This window comes from Nicotiana sylvestris, chromosome 4 (assembly GCF_000393655.2).
Source record: "Nicotiana sylvestris chromosome 4, ASM39365v2, whole genome shotgun sequence".
Classification (NCBI taxonomy): domain Eukaryota; kingdom Viridiplantae; phylum Streptophyta; class Magnoliopsida; order Solanales; family Solanaceae; genus Nicotiana; species Nicotiana sylvestris.
In genome coordinates, this window is record NC_091060.1 from 137,380,835 (window position 1) to 137,400,066 (window position 19,232).

A 19,232-nucleotide genomic window follows, 5' to 3' on the forward strand; every position below is an offset into this window, starting at 1 on the left:
AACAAAATTCTTCAGGTCTTTCATTTACATTCATGCTCAAATTTCCAGTTACATCTGACAGTGTATTGGGTGTGTACCTGGTATAGAAAGGAAAGGAAGAAAGGGAATAATCAGTCGAGTAGTGTGCCACAATCAACAGCAGCAACAGACACAGCAACAACACAGCAACAAATAAACAGCCGATAATGGTGAAGCTCAGCAAGGAGTCGAGCGACCAATGAACAATCCCAGAAAAAAAACAGAGCAGGAAACAACAGCCCAGAGTGTTGAATGTAACAGCAACAGAAATCCAATAACCACAAGAAAGCTTGGCAGACAACAGGAAAAGCAAAACCCCACAGAAAGCCTGATCAAACTGGACTCTTGCACAGTTTCTTCTAGACAATACTCATTCACAATGTTCTGAAATTTATTTCTGTTTTTCCTTTTTAGTTTTTCTTACTCCCAGGATCTCTCCAGACTCCAAAAATTGAACCCCCATTCTAATGGAAGGTCTGCCTCTTTTATAGCCTAACCTTAACACTTTACAGTCTTTTTGACAACTCCAAATTCCCCCTCCCTGTTGTTTTTCCACTCACCTCTTTTAAATAAATAAAACTCCCATCAAATTCCTGACAGCCCCTCTCTCTTTTGTTGTTAAAATGTACTAATCACTTGTTTATTTAACAAAAGTATGGGCAGTGGGAATATAATCTGACAGCACATGCTGTCCAGTTATTTTAATTCCTTAAAGCTAACCATACACATGCTGCCCACGGTCCAAACCAAATGGCATCGTGTTTTAAAATCAAAGTCTGAATCTGCCATTATAACCTTTCCCCTAGATGTTCTTTAATTCAATTTGAACAAAATCAATAGGCAATACAATTCAGTTCCTAATGGGATTCAAATACGATCACAGCAAAAATAAACAACATGAATCAAGTTGTTATCATTAATGACTGCAACTAATTGACGACATATATCGACTCGACTATATTAGTCGTAACACATAACAATCAATCGTTCATATAAACAACACGTACAGAGTCCCGAGTGACTTCAGACAACTTTGTTCAATCACTGGGAACCTATATGAATTAACTCGTTTGACGACTAATCTAATCGAACATGTATATCACAGAATACATTCAAATCATACACAGAAAACAATTGACCAAATAAAAGGTCTTTACAAAGACGGAAGAAATTAAGAAGAGTATCAGAAAACACCGAACAAACACAACAGAACATGCTAACATACTTAACTAGCAGTTGAATAAAACAAAAAGGAAAAGAAAACTTACCAAAAATGTCCAAACAAAACTGAACCAAATCTGACTCGACATTGACCCTTTGAGGCCGAACAAACTTTAATCAGGGTGTTCTCACATGAGAACACCTTGATTAAGGTCTATTAGACCTCAAACCCCCGTTAAGGATATCCGGATTCCCCATGTGCATGTGTTCTAAAGTCTGGATTTTCAGATCTGGATTTTTGGGAGTTGTGGGTAGATTCGGACCAAACCAAGCTTGGTTTGGTCACGAGGAAGGTCAGGGGGGTGTCTGGTATGAAGATGGGGTGGTTTGGCATAGATCCGGGTTCGACTCAAATCTTCAAATGAAGATTCGAGACGAACGAAAGTGATTCGAGGCTAGGGAGTAACAGATCCATGTTCAGGAGAGTGAGGGGGTCTTAGGGTGTTCGGGAGGTGGCCACCGGCGTTCATGCCGCCGGGTTTTGGTGGAAGGGAAACTAGGGCGGCGTTAGGGTTTGGGGGTTTCAGGGTTCGGGGAAGGAGATGACTGAAGAGGGGTTTGGATAGGGGGTGCGGGGTAAAGGGCTGAGTTTATATATGGGGAGGTTGATTGGATCTGAGCCGTTAGATCAGATGATCTCAACGGCTGGGATCTGATGCTGAGAAATGAGACGGGGTCGTTTGGTAGTCAAACGAGGTCGTTTGGTTTAAGTGAGGGGTTGGATCGGATTGGTTCCTGGGTCGGGTTTTGAAGCGGGTCACTGATAGAGGTCCTGAGCCGTTGGATCGAGAGTTTGAACGGCTGAGATGGATTGGCCTGAAACGGTGTCGTTTCAGGAGGTGTCTGGGCAACCGGATTTGGACTGGGCCTGATCGAATTGGTTTGGGCCTATTTTTGGTTTATTTCCTTGGCCCAAACCGTTTTCTTCATTCTTTTCTCCCTTTCTTTTTTCCTTTTTTTTTTCTAATCTTAAAACTAAAAATAAAATGAAATTCAAACAAACATAATTATCAAAATATTTAAATAGGTTAAATCGCACCCTAGAATATTTTTGTTAATTTTTCTTTTACTGAATGAATTATGGTCTAATTACCAGGACATACACATTTTGTATTTTGTTTAATAATGTAAAAATGGACAAAATGGACAGAACCACACATGACTAGCGGCACACATTACGGAAAATTGAAAATTGTACAGCGAGGTCCTTTGTTACTATTTCTTTTGGAGTGACTGTCCGTGAAGCAAAAATCACGTGCTTACAGCAATCAATCGTGGCTACTTCTTCTAATCATGCTGAGATAATTGCTATTCATGAAGCAAGTCGAGAATGTATTTGGTTGAGGTCCATAATACATCTTATCCGAGACAAATGTGGTTTGAAGTGTAAAAAACTACCCACAATTTTGTATGAAGACAATGCAGCATGCATAGCCCAATTGAAGGGAGGATTCATAAAAGGAGATAAGACAAAGCACATTTCACCAAAGTTATTTTTTTACACATGATCTTCAAAAGAATGGTGATATCAATGTGCAACAGATTCGTTCAAGTGATAATATGGCTGATTTGTTCACCAAATCTCTACCAACATCAACCTTCAAGAAACCGGTGTACAAAATTGGGATGCGAAGGCTCAAGGATGTGAGTTGATGCTCTCATCAAGGAGAGTTAATACGCGTTGTACTCTTTTTCCCTTACAAGGTTTTGTCCCACTGAGTTTTCCTTGCAAGGTTTTTAACGAGGCAATAAAAAGGCGTATTTCTAATCATGTGTACTCTTTTTCTTTTACTAGGATTTTTTTTCCCATATGGTTTTTTCCTAGTAAGGTTTTAACGAGGCACATTATCTTTGGACATCCAAGGGGGAGTGTTATGATAAATATCACATTATGATGGATGTCTACTCTTCTTCTATGATTTTCATCTCAAATGCTTAATGACATATTTTGTATGTTCAATGACATATTCTATGACATATTTTCTTCACTTTTTATGCCTATATGAAGGCCTTGTAATAGATAAGAAAATACACACAATTGAAGAAGAAATAAGAATCTCTGTTCATCTCTTTCTCTCTATATTTCTTAGTTTGTTTTTGCTTGTTCTATATTGTTATTTTGGGTTATATTTTATAACACATTCCCTTTATGTGATGCATTTTTTAGCATGTTTAAAATTCTATAATATATAATTTTATTAAAATTCTTATTATTTTTAATCAAATAATTTCTAACAAATATTTATATCTTATTTTAGATCATAGATTTTTTAATTTTTTTTCTCTAACTTCATGGCCCGTTTAATTGCATCACATCAATACGGGTCGTTTAGTTAGAAAACAAGTTATTTTAGTATTAATTGTTCCAATATTGATTATGCTGGAATTATTATCCCATTCTCCTGTAAAATAAAAATAATATTATAATTTAAGGATAACTAATTTCAAAATTAGTCTAATTTCGTAATTTGTTGTAGTACAATTTTTTTCCACCCAAGTGTAAATTCATCTCAAAATTAATTATAGATTGTACAACAAGAACCCCCTAACCTTCCAAAAGCCAAATAAACCAAAAGCACCTTTCTTTTCAACTCAGTTCAACAACTCCTTCTATGGATTCTTGATATCTCTCTCTCTCTCTCGCTCTCCTCGTATATATCGCTCATAATTTGGTGTGTATGAATTCATGGCTTCTTCTTCACTCTCTAGCATCTACTCCCCTTCTTCCTCTTCATCTTTCAAAACTGAAGTGAAATCAATTCACAAAATCACTTCTTCCCAATTGGGTTTAATCTCCCTGCCCGGAAAATCAAGATTCCATGTTCGCGCGGTGGCGCGTGAGTTATCCACCGGCGGCAACAACGACGTCGTATTGAAGAAGAAGGAGAACATTGGGTTAGAGAAAGACCCAAAGTCCCTATGGAAGAGATATGTAGACTGGCTTTACCAGCACAAGGAGTTGGGCTTGTATTTGGATATCAGTCGGGTCGGGTTTTCCGACGAGTTTCTTGAGGAAATGGAGCCCCGGTTGCAGAAGGCGTTTAAGGACATGGTGGAATTGGAAAAAGGTGCAATTGCAAACCCAGATGAGGGAAGAATGGTGGGTCATTACTGGCTGAGGAGTCCTCATCTTGCTCCTAACTCATTTCTCCGGTTGCAGATTGAGAATACTCTTGAATCTGTTTGTCAGTTTGCTAATGATGTCGTCAGTGGTAAGGTCAGTTCAAGTCCACTCTTTTTCTCTAACATTTCAGCTCAAAATCAGCCCTTTTCTTTGACATTAAATCATCTTGAGGTGTAGTTGACTGGTCTTCATTAATTTGATAGCCTTCTGTTTTGCTTGAATAATCTTGATCTCTAAAAATCTTAACTTTGTCCAATTTGACATTTTTTTTCATCAATCAATTGGTGTTTCAAGTCAATATAGTTAAAATTTTGTATGGTATGAGGAATATGGTTCAGTGATTGTTACTTGGAAATAAGGAACTTAGGATGATAAGCCCATGAGAAAATGTTTAAGAAGGGTAATGTTGGTTGCTAACTTCTAAGTTGTGAAGGCACTTTTTCTGAGTTATTATTTCTTTATCCTCCAAAAGCATATTTTGCCACCTCTAGAATTGGTTATTGGTTGTTATATCCGTGGCGCTTTAATCAACCTAATGTGAATTACAACATCTATTTTGCAGATCAAGACTCCTTCTGGTAGCCTATTTACGCAAATTCTTTCTGTTGGAATTGGTGGTTCAGCGCTTGGACCGCAATTTGTGGCTGAGGCATTGGCTCCTGACAACCCTCCTCTGAAGGTAATTGGCAGTTGTGTTCAAGACCAGTGATTGTTCTGTTGTGAGGTTTATAGTTTAACTGAACTCACTCTTTTAGCAGTAAACTGTTAAGGGGTTTTATCAAATTTTGCTCACACTCAAAGCCTGTGAAAATCAAAAGAAATAAATCTTTTCAGTCAGTTTTCTGTCTCGAGTATATATCTCAACATGTTGCAGTTACCCCTTTTTTTTTTTGTACAAGGTAAAGTAGAACATGCTGTGAGTTACTATATCATAAAATTGGTAGTACTTCACCATCTAATGTGCACCTTTACTTAAATTAATTGTTTGTACAACGGTGTAAAATTGGCTTAAAAGTTCTACGTTTACTTTAATTAACATAGCTATAAATGTTGATGAAATATTTTGATCTCGCCAAGCTGGTATTTTCTTTTTTATATGGTCCAGAAGTTTACTGCATAACATCAAAGCCAATGCAAGTGCCTTGACTTAATATTATCCTCTATTTCTTTCATCTCTATTGACCAGTCATGGTATTGCTTCTCTTTTGACATGTCAAGCAATAATGAATTTTTTCACACACAAAAGAAAGCAATAGTGAATATTTCCAGGGAACTTGTTTTCTCTCATTAACGGTGTAGATAAAGTCAAGTGATGCAAAATAACTTGTGTAGAAAAATTAATGAGAAGGGCTTGACCTATAGGTCATCTTCTACAGTGTTTATAATAAATCTATGCTGTGACTTTTCTTATTGTACACATGCGTTGAACTCTTCCTTACCTTTTGTCTGTTCTCCCACGTTGTAAATGAGTCTCTCGCTGCTAGATCCATTTTGTTCAATGAAGAACTTTTATTGTTGTGGATTCCTTTTTTCCCTTATACCATTCTGTATCTTCTCTTGGCAGATAAGATTCATCGACAACACAGATCCAGCAGGCATTGATCATCAAATTGCACAACTTGGGCCTGAGCTGGCTTCAACACTTGTTATTGTTATTTCAAAGGTGGTTATGCATGTACTTTCTGCCTTTTTGTTGTTTTCTTAGCATAGATAGAGACCTTTCTGATACACCATTTGTGAATCTCTTTATATTACTTAGAGTGGAGGCACTCCAGAAACCCGAAATGGCTTGTTAGAAGTTCAGAAGGCCTTTCGTGAAGCTGGCCTGGAATTTGCAAAACAGGTTTTGACCTCAGGTTCTTTTTGCTGCTTTCATAATTTTCTCCATAGTGTGGAGTCGCTTTCTGATGAATGCCGTATTTAGTTAAGCAAATAAAGTTCTCTGGAAGAAATTTAGAGACCATAATGACTGGTTTACCTCTGTTTAATCTGCATTTGCTGGTTGAGGAATTTTAATTGGTCTATGAAAAGTTTCTGCCTGGTCTTTTTTGTTCACTCTCTATTTTAGTTTTGATTGCAGTCAGTACATAGCATTATTCTTAAATAATTCTCATTGTTGATACTTCCACTCATGTGCAGGGTGTTGCCATTACACAAGAGAACTCTTTGCTTGACAACACCGCTAGAATTGAGGGTTGGTTAGCCAGATTCCCTATGTTTGATTGGGTGGGTGGAAGAACCTCTGAATTGTCTGCAGTTGGTTTACTTCCGGCTGCACTTCAGGTTGGTCACCTAACATCACATTTCTACTCCAACTCTTTGTTTACATATCACACTTTTAACCACTTTAAAGGCTCCAAACTTCTCAACACAATTCTAGAAAGAAGAATATTTCATGTACCTCTCACAAGTTTCAGAAATTCAAGTGAAATGGGAAGATTGGTCTGATCTTGTCTTTATTAAATTTATTTATGTATAACCTCCAGAACTTGCTTATACTTTTAATTTACCAAGCATGTACTATATAGGTAGGACTTAGCTCATTATAATCCAAGGTCCGCAGGACTATGTCACGTAGAATGAGATATAGGGAATTTGTTTCATCTTTGCTTAGAGCATTTCTATCTTATTATTCCTTCATATTCTTTTTTCGCTCCAGGGAATTAATATCAGAGAGATGCTCACTGGCGCTGCATTGATGGACGAAGCAAACAGGATAACTGTGGTATGACCATATGGCCTTTTTCATGTTCTTTTGGCAAATAAAAGTACGACTCTTTAGAGTTTGAATTTTCGAGAGTAATTAGAAACTTTTCCAAGATCATTGCATTGAACTAAATTTCTTTGTGGAAGTGTTTGGGCTAAATTTTTCTCGTTTGACTTGTGGAATCAGTCTGTGAGGTGTACTAGAATAAATTGATGATTAACAGCTTATTATTTGTCATCAGGTTCGGGATAACCCAGCAGCTCTGCTTGCTTTGTGTTGGTACTGGGCCACTGATGGAGTTGGATCCAAGGTCTGAATCACCTTCAAATTTGTGGTTCTGATGATGGAGGAGTATAAAGTTGTATATTTGACTGTGATGGTGGATATGCTGTTTCTTATGTGTTGCAGGATATGGTTGTCCTCCCGTACAAGGACAGTTTATTACTATTCAGTAGGTATTTACAGCAGCTTGTCATGGAGTCTCTTGGCAAAGAGTTTGACCTGGATGGAAACCGGGTATTTTCCCATATCTCTCATGCATTTCATTTTCGTCGTTGAAAACCAGACTTAATAGATGCATTCTTTTCCTCCTAATCATTAGAGAGGTTTTTGCTCTGGTAGTTGAGGAATTCTGCTATTATTGTTCTGGCATTAACTTAGTACTGTTCATGTCCTTGTCCACTCCCTATTTAATTATTTATTATTCCAACTGAGTTTATCTAGGTTAATGGTAATTTATGGTAACGACTACGTGTGAGCCTTTTTTTTTAATTGCAGCTGCCTGTGGCTAAAACTTATCCGTCAATAGCCTATAACTGAACCAAGTTTGAATCCTTATTTCTCACCTAAAAAATGTGATGTCCCAGTATTTATCTGAACTACTGTTGCTTCATGTGCTGCCACTGCCGTAAAAGTCTTCTATAATTGTCAGAAAAGCCTTCCTTCCACTTTGGCCATAGAGTTTCTGTTCACTCACACCGCATCAATAAAGCTCTAGCTGAAATGCCTCAGTAGTACATTGCCGCATCCGTTACTGGAAGTTTCTTCTGCGTTCCTATCAGTCCCTTTCGCTTACTCATCTAACAATACATGCACCAACTCAACGTAAAAGGAACCATTTAAATTACTCTTCTTGTCCTCTATTGTAGATTTTCCTCTTAATAAAAACAATTTGCTGGAAATGTAATGCAATTTTGCTCTGTTTAAATCCTTTAATATTTTTTCTGTACCTGCCTTGTCCTTTGTTTACTTATCTAGCTTTTAAAGGAAGTTCAGTTATGAATAAAATCTCCATTCGAACTTCAGTTGTGAATAAGATTCCTGGCGTTTATGTTTATCCATTTTTTGCCATTCATAGGTGAATCAAGGGATCAGCGTGTATGGAAACAAAGGGAGTACAGATCAGCATGCGTAAGTTGAGAATGTGTTTTTCACTTGTCACAAAAGGAAAGTAAACAAGAAAATTATAGAAAAGAGAAGCTGATTTTCTTTTTCCTGAAGTTAGTTTTAAGTATTTGCAAACCTGTCAATGTTTCACCTTAAAAGTTTTATCATCTTTTTCTTGTTTCCAGCTATATCCAACAACTCCGAGAAGGCGTGCACAATTTCTTTGCAACATTTATTGAAGTATTGCGTGATAGGCCCCCTGGTCATGATTGGGAGCTTGAACCTGGTGTTACCTGTGGTGACTACCTCTTTGGAATGTTACAGGTTAGTCCTTCTAATATTTTAGTTAAGCGGAGAGATTGGAATTGGGAGGGGAGGTCTAGTGCAAGAGAGGCAAGATGTTTCCAAAAGGCTTCATGTAATGAGAGGTCGCACATGGGTATCACTTAAAATTGCTTGATATTGCCAATTACTGACATACTTGCATTTGGTATTGATGAACAGAAGATAATGGTTTTGGTAATTGAGATGACACTCACTCGTTTAGCATTTTCCCTGTTTAAAAAGGAATATATTGCTGGTTAATTTGTAAAGTTTGACCCAGGATCTTTTTGTGACAAGAATGACACGCTTTGTGAACTTTGTTAAATACTCCACTGTTCACTATTTTTTCTGCTTTTCTGCTTTCTTTTTCTCCCTATTTTTAGATTTATTCAAAAGGTTGATCCATATTTTGCAGGGAACGAGGTCGGCTCTATATGCGAATGATAGAGAGTCCATCACAGTCACTGTGCAGGAAGTGACACCTAGATCTGTTGGAGCTCTAGTAGCACTCTACGAGCGAGCTGTTGGGATTTATGCCTCACTTGTTAACATTAACGCTTATCATCAACCTGGTATTTCCTTATCTTTTTGTTCTTTACATGGACTTCAATAGGAGCTAAATATTGATTATTGGTCGTGTAAACGATGTCTCATTGAAATCACTAATCTTTGTCTACTTGTATCATGGTTGAATAGTAATTAGATAAGTTTTACAGACAACGAATACCATATTGCTTGTTCAATTGAAGTTAATTTATGTTGTATTCATGCAAAACCAACTAACATCGAATGTTCAGGTGTGGAAGCTGGCAAAAAAGCCGCTGGAGAAGTTCTTGCGCTTCAAAAGCGTGTCCTTGCTGTACTCAATGAGGCCAGGTATGGTAATTAGATCTTAGTTCTCATTGCTCTCTTTCTTGGGTTGAAAAATACTGATGCAAATTCTGTTCCTTCAAATTCTCTCTTTGGTGAGATGGCGGCTATTAACTATGCTATTTCTTTGTCCAGCTGTAAAGAGCCTGTTGAACCACTTACACTAGACGAAATAGCTGAGCGTTGTCATTGTGAAGAAGATGTATGTTCCATCTCTTTATGTCTTTCTTCAGTTTTTCTTTATTTACACATGCAACATGATGCAAATTGCTGACTGCCCTTTGCAACTTTGGCAGATCGAAATGATCTATAAGATTATTGCACACATGGCTGCTAATGACAGAGCTCTTATTGCCGAAGGTAGTTGTGGTTCTCCTCGGAGTGTAAAAGTTTATCTGGGCGAGTGTAATGTTGACGAGTTATATGCCTAGATTTTGCATTAAACATTCTTATGTTTCTACATACATCTGAGAAATACATCTGTGCCCGAGATTGGGTCTGACCTTGTAGTGGCTGATTATTGGGGATTCCTAATTGCTGTTATTAAGAAATAAAAATCCAATTTTTTTTCTTTCAAAGCATCATCTTCACATCCATTGGCTGTATCAGAGCATATATTAGCATCCCCATGATCAATAAATTTCAGTAAGCTAAGTTTGTTGGTGTAGCTACTATTTATAATTTGCTCTGCTCACCCTCTTTTTTCTTATTGATTAGATGTTTAATACCACCAATTTTGATGGTATGTTGTGAAACTTGGCATTCCATTGATACAATTGTGATCTTTATCATTCTTGTCGCGAACCATTTTAATGTACCAAAAGTTCCATAGGTCCAGAAGGGAGAAGTGGAAGAAGAATTCCCATTGTGTGGGAAGGGGAAAAGAATATTTTTGCTCCACAATTTCTATTGCTGATTCATGATTGTTTAAACTTGTTTTTACAAAGAATGGTTGGTGGAATCTTCATATAGATATCTTGGCTGGTGGTCCAGTTCTTGTTGTTTGCAGTCCTTTTCCCTACTGTGGTATGAGGGGCCAGTGAATTGGTGTCTATTCCAGCAGTTTGATTTGAACTTATTGGATGTATCTGCCTCGGATCACCAAATATTTGTTAGAAAAAGACACCCACAAACTCAAATCAAACTAGTAAGTACGTTTCTTGGTCAGCTTCACGATATCACATTGTTTGTGGTGTAAGAATAAACAGGGATTTTCCATATAGGGAATGACAGATATCTAAGCTATCTTCCTTCTACAGTGCTGTGAAACTGCTTGAACCATTACGTCAAAGTTTAGGTCAGTATCCGAGAAAATTACGCGTAACTGATACTGTGATGTAACTTGGTAATTCCATCAAAAAGTTCAATTGATAATGACTGAATCTGTTTTTTCATAACTTGGTAATTAGGAACCTTCTCGTTGCCTCTCACTCAACCCACGAGAGGGAGGTCATTCAGATCCCGCTGGCTCCAGAATTTCTACTGGAAAAAAGGGGTAGACTTTCTACTTCGACATTGCGCAAGTGCACCAACTTTGTAGTGGCTCGATTAATGACCTACAAAAAGGGGGCAGTGCACCCCTTTCCAGAAGGCTTTTCATATGAACTTGAGACTTTTGGGTAAGAGGTGATAGAGATCACTATCATCCTACTATTTCCTAGGTGGGGTGATGCTACTGATTAACTTGTCCATTTCTCCATAATAATATCTCCCCAACCCCCAATTTTTTTTTTCTCTCTCTTTTGGCTTTAATTCATGATACTGTTTCTTTCCATGTTATTTTTGGCACGGTCGCACCGACGTAAATGATTAAGGTTTCTTTAATTTGAATTAGACCAATCATTGATCAAATATTCAAATGTGATATGATAAATATAGAGAAGTGGATAGGCTCCTTGGCACCAATAATCCCATACTATAAGAAGATAATCAAATTGAAACAATTTGCCTTCTACGCCAAATTGACAGATAATTCAGTATGTTTTCTGGGTATGCCATTATCAGCAAAGTTGAAAATTTGTTCGAGTTATTAGCTCTAATTAACCGCCGGCGATACATAATCACCAATAAATCAATGCTGCCATGGCCCGTGAACTGTTGTTACATGAACCCAGGGAGTAAAAGGCATTTTCAGCATGACAGAAAAGTTTCTACATTACGACTTCAAATTAAAGGCAGTTCGGTCATCTCGTGTTCACGCAATGTCCAAGGAAAGGCTGCACTCCAAGGGATGTGATACAGACAGTGTAACCTAATACAAATATAGTTGCTGCTTTCACGACTCGAACTCGTGACCTATAGGTCAGACGAAGACAACTTTACTGTTGCTCAAAAAACTATAATATGAATTGCACTATCATGACTTCGAATTCAAATAACCCTTAACCGATGCAGATCAACTGAATATTCCTCACTTTAATGTTAATGATGTTGAAAAGGTGCAAAAAGCTAAACTAAATAACGTTAAGATGAGATAAACAAAGATGAGAGTTCCTCGTACTTAAAAAAAATATACAAAAAAGAATTTTATCATTGATAAAAGATTAATGAGTAGCTTTATTTATGTTTTAAACCTTTTATGTAGGATACACTTTATGGTTGGATCAATAAAGAACAAAACCAAAGTTTTGGCCCCATTAATAAATCTGGTGCTTCTTTTCGAAGTTCAAATTAAAGTTGTTTCTTGAATTAATTTTGTTTAATGTCAAAGGTATAAACACCATCATGCTTAGCATATGCTATTTCGAATTAAACCACCAAGCTTTAGTTAAACGGCAAACTAAACTGGGTTATTTACAAGTTAGAGTTCTTCGGTTTGAATCTTTTGGAAATTAATTTGTATTTATTTCTCCGCTTGCAAGTAAAATTTTATTTTATGTAATTAGTAAATTTAATGTTATTCACCAATTTACTAATTGCTTTAATACGTATTTAGTCTCTGCTATACTTTGTGACCGCTACATAACAGCCGACATAACTTGTACTTCATCACATATTGATACTATATCATTAATTTACCTTAATTATTGGTCTTTTATCTTTGAAGTTGTTAATGCAATTTAATGTGTCATTATTAGGACCGTTGTGTAATTCTCTTGCTTCAAATCAATCCGATTTTTTCTAACATATAGACGCTAATCGTTTTTCTGTTATAAATAGAATTCTATTTAAGGTGAATGTCTATATTCTAGAGAGATTTTAGGGTTTGTTACTTGGTGGCTAAGTCACTTTTCCCCTATAAATATAAGGGTTCTATTCTATTGTAATTGATCCCAAATCAATAAGAATTCTCTCTCCCTACTTTTCTCTGCAATACTCTTATTCTTCTTTTATTGTTTCATAACACGTTATCAGCACGAGACTCTAAACAATTGAGTAGAAGCTTTGGGATTGAACATAATGATTGTCCATTGTTCAATGAACTTCCTTCATGATTAAATTCTGGATTTAAGGTATGTATTTTACCGTATTTTTTTCTTTTATTCTATAATTTGATTTTAAATACAAGCAAAGACAATAAATTTTGATTATAACTCTAATGGAGTTAGTTAGAAATTATAACCACTCAAAGTGGTAAAATTTCTATGCCTTGACATGATCAAATTCATGTATGATTGTGGGCAACGAATTGAAAACCCGTCCATTGAATTTGCTTCATTCTCATTCCCTTAAGAGAATGTGATAGCAATATGTGATAAGTCTGAAAGAAGACAAAATTATTACCGTGAAGGTATCAATGGATGTAGACGTGGCAATAGACGAAATTATAATCGTCCCCATTGTGATAATGAAAATGATAAGAATTCTCAAAATAATCCTTTACTATGTGAAAGTAATATTTGACATCGATTTGACATGAGATTTTATAAAGCACATATAGATGATTATGGTCCATTCATGATGTGAATGTGACAACATTTGATTGATGAATACATATTCATTCTTGAAAGAATATGAACGTGCTAGTGGTAGTGAATATACCACACTCACCTCTAGAAGGAGGTTTGAGATGATATAAGAAAATAATGTCATTATTATGGCATGAATGGTCATTGGTCACGTACCTATTGTATGCCAAAATATTTTGGTAATGTGATTGTTAAAGAATAACATTAATGTAAGAAACATATTTTGCATATAATTTTGACCATAACCACATAATGGTATAATTTTCTCTTTAAAAGAGATATTCACCATATGGATATTGATGAATATGTGGTAGTACCAAATTAATTGAGAGCTCTAGAAGAGCCAATTATTACTATTTTGGAGGAATAAAATTGATTATCAACAAGACATTGTGTTGTTGTAAGTCTCAAAAAAACTTAATTGAGTTTCTAAAGTATTCGCGAAAGCAGTTGGTCATACTGAGACTATAAATAAAGGAAAGATTTAATATCTTCTATTACTGCAACTTGTAGCGGGGTAATATCTATGTGAAAAGCTATCCGCTTTATTCTTCAGTTTGTACTACACAAACAAAAGAATGCCACAGTAAAGTAGAAGTTTATTGGTATAAAAACCATATCATAATAAACTTGGAGTTTATTGATAATTGCACACGTCATGGTGTAAATCTGAAGTTTATCAATGTTGATAATTTATTCAGTTGGCATAATTGGTTTAGCCATATCAATTTAAGTATGATGTGCACAAATAATAGAGAATTCAAATTAGTAAATATTACGAATTCTCTTATATTGTTTGTTCTCATTAATTAATAGACCAACTAAAATTAGGACTGAATCCCATAAATGCTGGAAATATCAAAGGTGAATATGGACCCATTCACCTGCCATGTATACCACATAAAATGCATCTATGAGATGGTTACATGTGCGATTATTATTAACCCGCAATCTGGCTGGTGTTTGCGAGGTAACTTGCTCAATAATTTGATTTAGAGCATAATTTCCAGATCTTTTACTCAAGATAATTTATCTTAATAAGTTGGTTTATATCACAATTAGTTTAGCAAAATAATTATTGAGTGTCTCCACTTAATAACTAAACTATTGCTTATGAGAACAAAGTTTTGTATATCAGTTTGATATACGTTATATACGAAAGTATATTATTTTCTCCCCTCACAAATGGTTCAGGTTCAAGAATCAAATAATTCCATCTTATTAATATGCAGTGTATATTTTGATTAACACCATAACATACAAAGGTGGGTCCCTAAAGGTTAGGAAGCAAGTTAGTTTTTCTAACATGAGGGGGAGACATGATAAACAGTTGAGAAAAAGTTACGTGGAATGAATTATCATTTGTTCCTCGAATAAGATAATATGAACTTGAAGTTCATAAAAGGATAATTCATTTGCAATATATTCCAAAGCATGTCATACGCATTTGCTGACCCAAAGAAAGTAACTATATTCTCATTGCAAATGCTCATATTAAGTCCTAGAAGGACAAAGTCTACGGTACGATTAAAGCGTATAGATAAATCGGTTTCAAATAAAATTCTTGACAAATAAGAAGAGCAAATGATCAAAATGATCATAATAAAGGAGGCAAGTGATCTTGAAGCTCACAAGACATAATACTTCATAAAATCTCAGGAGAGGTTTCGGTACCTGAAAATATGAAGGAAAAGATTTCTATGTTATATCTTTATGAAAAAATATTGGAACCAATATAAAATGTTCGTCGACGACATCTATGATAACGCTAAATATATATGAGGATCTTAAGTCTAGAGAAACAGTTCAATTAGAATTGGTTTCATGTGAAAGACATATAATTTTGGACCTGCAGTTTAAACAATTGAAGGTGTAAAGTCAATGGTGTGTACAATCACCTTTATCTATCTTATATGTCTAGCATGACATGAACACTTGATGTAAAATTAAAGTCCATTTATATGGCATATATGACTTAACTTATGTCAATCCCTGAAGGATTTAAATTGCTTAAAGCATATAGAATTCATGGTCATGAAGTACCACATCCTAAGTGCAATTTGTGCACATATATATCTTACTATAACTATAAGCATGATAATATGATCGCGAGAATCTCTATGGAGATATTGAAAAGGCTATTCCACGACATTATATGAAGACATTACATTTCATTCACGTTAATATGGCTGATTTATTTATCAAATCTTTGTCAAGGATCTTTTGAAGATGGTGCACAAGATTGGGATGCAAAGGCTTAAAAATGTGAATTGATGCTCTCATTAGGGGGAGTTACTACGCGTTGTACTCTTTTTTCCTTACAAGGTTTTGTCTCACTGGGTTTTCCTTGCAAGGTTTTTAATGAGATAACTAAAAGGCGTATTTAAAAATATGTGTACTCTTTTTCCTTCTCTAGAATTTTTTTCTCACTGGGTTTTATTTTAATTAAGGTTTTAACGAGGCATATTATATGTTGAATAGACATTCAAGAGGGAGTGTTATAAATAAAATTTTATTTAAGGTGAATGTCTATATTCTAGAAAGATTTTAGAGTTTGTTACTTGGTGGCTAAGTCATGTTTCCCCTATAAATATAAGGGGTTCTATTCTATTGTAATTGATCCCAAATCAATAAAAATTCGTTCTCCCTACTTTTTTCTGCAATACACTTCTTCTTCTTTTATTGTTTCATAATATTTTTAATATATTCTTTTTTCTATTAACTGCATTAGGATCTTCATCTTAGCCTAAATTGCTTTAAAATAAAAGACTTACGAGTTTTAATATACCCATGTTCATACTTTAAACATGATGAATTATAAAACCAGATTGATCTTAATTGAAACATAGATCGAAATAAGAGAACGTTTTGGTAAAAGACTTACGAGTTTTAATTTTTTTAAATACCCATGTTCATACTTTAAACATGATGAATTATAAAACCAGATTGATCTTAAATGAAACATAGATCGAAATAAGAGAACGTTTTGGTAATATCAAATTATGCAAAAGAGTAAGAATCAAGTCCCATATTAGTATTTTATTTTTTCTTTCATTTTCTAAAGAAGATATATGGATGCTTTTGCCTAATTTATCTTAGGGGTCGTTCGGTAGGTGTATTAGGGATAATATTATATTTATTAACTTTGATATTATTAATTTCTTGTTCGATACTTGTAAGTTGTAATCAGTTTTATATACCATATTCAATATTATTCTTATACATAGCAAAACATATATCATAATTTTTAATACGTGGATAAGCATGTATAAAGACAGAACTAGGGGCGGCCCGACGAATAGCCAAATTTTATGAGGGGCCTTAATTTTTTTTTAAAATTATAATTTTTTAGTTTGAAGTCCATTTTTCTAGTTTTTTTAGATGCAAAGTTATTAATAATTTTTTAATCAATCTTTTCTAATAATTCTTTCTCAATTGACAATATAGTTAATCCATTTAACCTCTCTTCAGATATTATTGATATTTTATTAATTTTAATTTCGAAAAATTTCTTTCTGCTGAAGTAACTGTAACAAGAGTTATTAACATTATTCTATAAGCAATATATGCATTTGAAAAAGAATCAAATCTTTTTATTTGATTGAGTATATCAATTAAACTGTTATCTTCTAGTTGTACTATTTTTCTTAACACTTTTAATTTAGAAAATAAATCTAAACCATCAATATCGGATTGATTATTATGCTTCAAGGAACACTCAAGATTAAGGAAGTGTTTTTCCAAATTTCCATCATCTAGTGATCTCAATTTTTTATGCTAAGTAGGAAACAAAAAATATTTTCATATGCTTCGAATTGTTCAAATCTATTTTGAAGTGAAAAAATAGTCTTGAGTACTATGTACAGTATAAATAGTAATTAACTCTGAAAGACTCTTCGAGAGATTTTGAGATTTCAAGATCAATATTCTCGTCAAATTATTTTTTCCTATATATCACATGTTTCTTACGAAGTTCGGGTTTGATTTTCATTTCAGATACAATTTCTTTGGCAGAATTATATCAGTTGCAAGTCCTTTTACTTCTTAAACTTTAAATTTAAGATCAATCATATCCGTAAATTTTAAAAGTCTTTTTTTCTTCGTAAACTCCTTAATGAGTCAAACAATCTATTGAAACATAGGGAGTATATAAAATATTAGGTGACAAAAAATAGGGCCCCCACAAATGTGAGACGTAATACAGTTGCTTTATCTGCTTTAGGATAGGGCCGCCTTGGACAGAACTACTCTTTCAAAACCTTTAATACACCAAACCAAAGAGTCAATAAGAAATAATCCATATATAACTAATCTCAACATTACTAATCTCAATATTACTAATACATCATATTCAATACCATTCTTATACATGCTACCAAACTATCCTTAATGTGTTCTATTTTATTTGGCTTGGAGATAATAGGAATGTCTTTTACCGAGTCTCGTATTTTCTAGTACCAACATTCTCTCTCGTTGATTTTTATTTCTTTCCAAGTATTCTAACAAAAGTACCGTTGCATATTTGAATTATTACCGAAATTGCCCATGGTCCACGACAATTTCAAATTTGTGCACAACTATTTTATGGTTGATATGGTTGCAAAGTGTTACAAGTATGATAAGGTTTGGTGTAACCGATGAGGCTCCACTCATAAGTCAACATAACGATTAATACTTTCTTTAAATAAGCATTATTTCCTCACTTCTAAACATTGAATACTGCATTAGCTATTGTATTGCTTCTTAGGTCCTTGTTCATCGATTGCGTTGCTCGTGTAAATCTTAAAATAAAATAAATAAAATAATCGAAGCATCGCTATTCTCGACAAAAGAAAATAAATAATACAACTATTTCATTGATTTGAATCTTTTATTTTTTAGTTTATACATCTTTTTCTTTATCGTTGTTATCTTTTATTTGAGTCTTTTCCCCTTATTTTCATTTCTTATTTATGTTCTCTTTCAATAAATATGTGAGGGTGCCCGAAAATTTGACATAATAAAATCGAATTCTCTTATATTCTTCTTCATAAGAAATCCACGTAATTGAAAAGAAAGCAAAAGAAATTTACATAATTACCCTTAGGAATACTTTGTTGGGACATTATTTGAATTAGAACTAGGCATTGAAGAAACTAATTTGGTTAACGACTTAACATATTGACTAGTAATCATAAAAGACTTAAAAAAAGGTAAGTTTTACAAAGTGGTTGCTAGATCGATTATGTTATATGGGATGGAGTGTTGGTCAGTCAAAAAGTCTCATGTTTAGAAGATAAAAATAGCCAAAATGAGAATGCTAAGATGGATGTGTGGGCATACTAAGATAGATTTGATTATGAATGAAGATGTTTGGGACAAGATTGGAATGCATGTGTGGAGACTAGAGGAGGAAAGTGAGACTGAGATAGTTTGGGCTTGTGAAGAGGAGATGCATAAATATCCTAGTAATTAAAAAGGTGCGAGAGGTTGACTATGGTGGGTCCAAAGAGAGTTAGAGGTAGACAGAAGAAGTATTGGGGCGAGGTGATCATGCCAGACATGGTACATTTTCAGCTTACCGAGGAAATGACATGCGATAGGAGGGTGTGGACAGGGGCGGATCCACGTAGGCCCAAGCGGTGTCACGTGACACCGCTTCGTCGGAAAATTTAACTAAATTCATTTATGGTAG

At 34.7% G+C, this 19,232-nt stretch overlaps 1 protein-coding gene and 1 long non-coding RNA gene across 2 annotated transcripts; both read left to right on the forward strand.

The window, feature by feature from the left end:
- The first annotated feature begins 3,821 nt into the window (after nucleotides 1-3,821).
- Nucleotides 3,822-10,304, forward strand: LOC104220853 (glucose-6-phosphate isomerase 1, chloroplastic). Its single transcript, XM_009771813.2, has 14 exons — nucleotides 3,822-4,456; nucleotides 4,926-5,042; nucleotides 5,928-6,026; nucleotides 6,123-6,206; nucleotides 6,503-6,646; nucleotides 7,023-7,088; nucleotides 7,312-7,380; nucleotides 7,479-7,586; nucleotides 8,428-8,480; nucleotides 8,642-8,780; nucleotides 9,196-9,352; nucleotides 9,578-9,656; nucleotides 9,786-9,852; nucleotides 9,947-10,304. Exons 1-14 carry the CDS (start codon nucleotides 3,926-3,928, stop codon nucleotides 10,079-10,081), a joined length of 1,848 nt encoding a protein of 615 aa, XP_009770115.1. The 5' UTR covers nucleotides 3,822-3,925; the 3' UTR covers nucleotides 10,082-10,304.
- Nucleotides 10,305-10,643: 339 nt separating this feature from the next.
- On the forward strand, nucleotides 10,644-11,382 carry LOC138889168 (uncharacterized). Its single transcript, XR_011406925.1, has 3 exons — nucleotides 10,644-10,797; nucleotides 10,874-10,947; nucleotides 11,060-11,382. It is a non-coding gene; the product is annotated as an uncharacterized lncRNA (long non-coding RNA).
- Nucleotides 11,383-19,232: the final 7,850 nt, after the last annotated feature.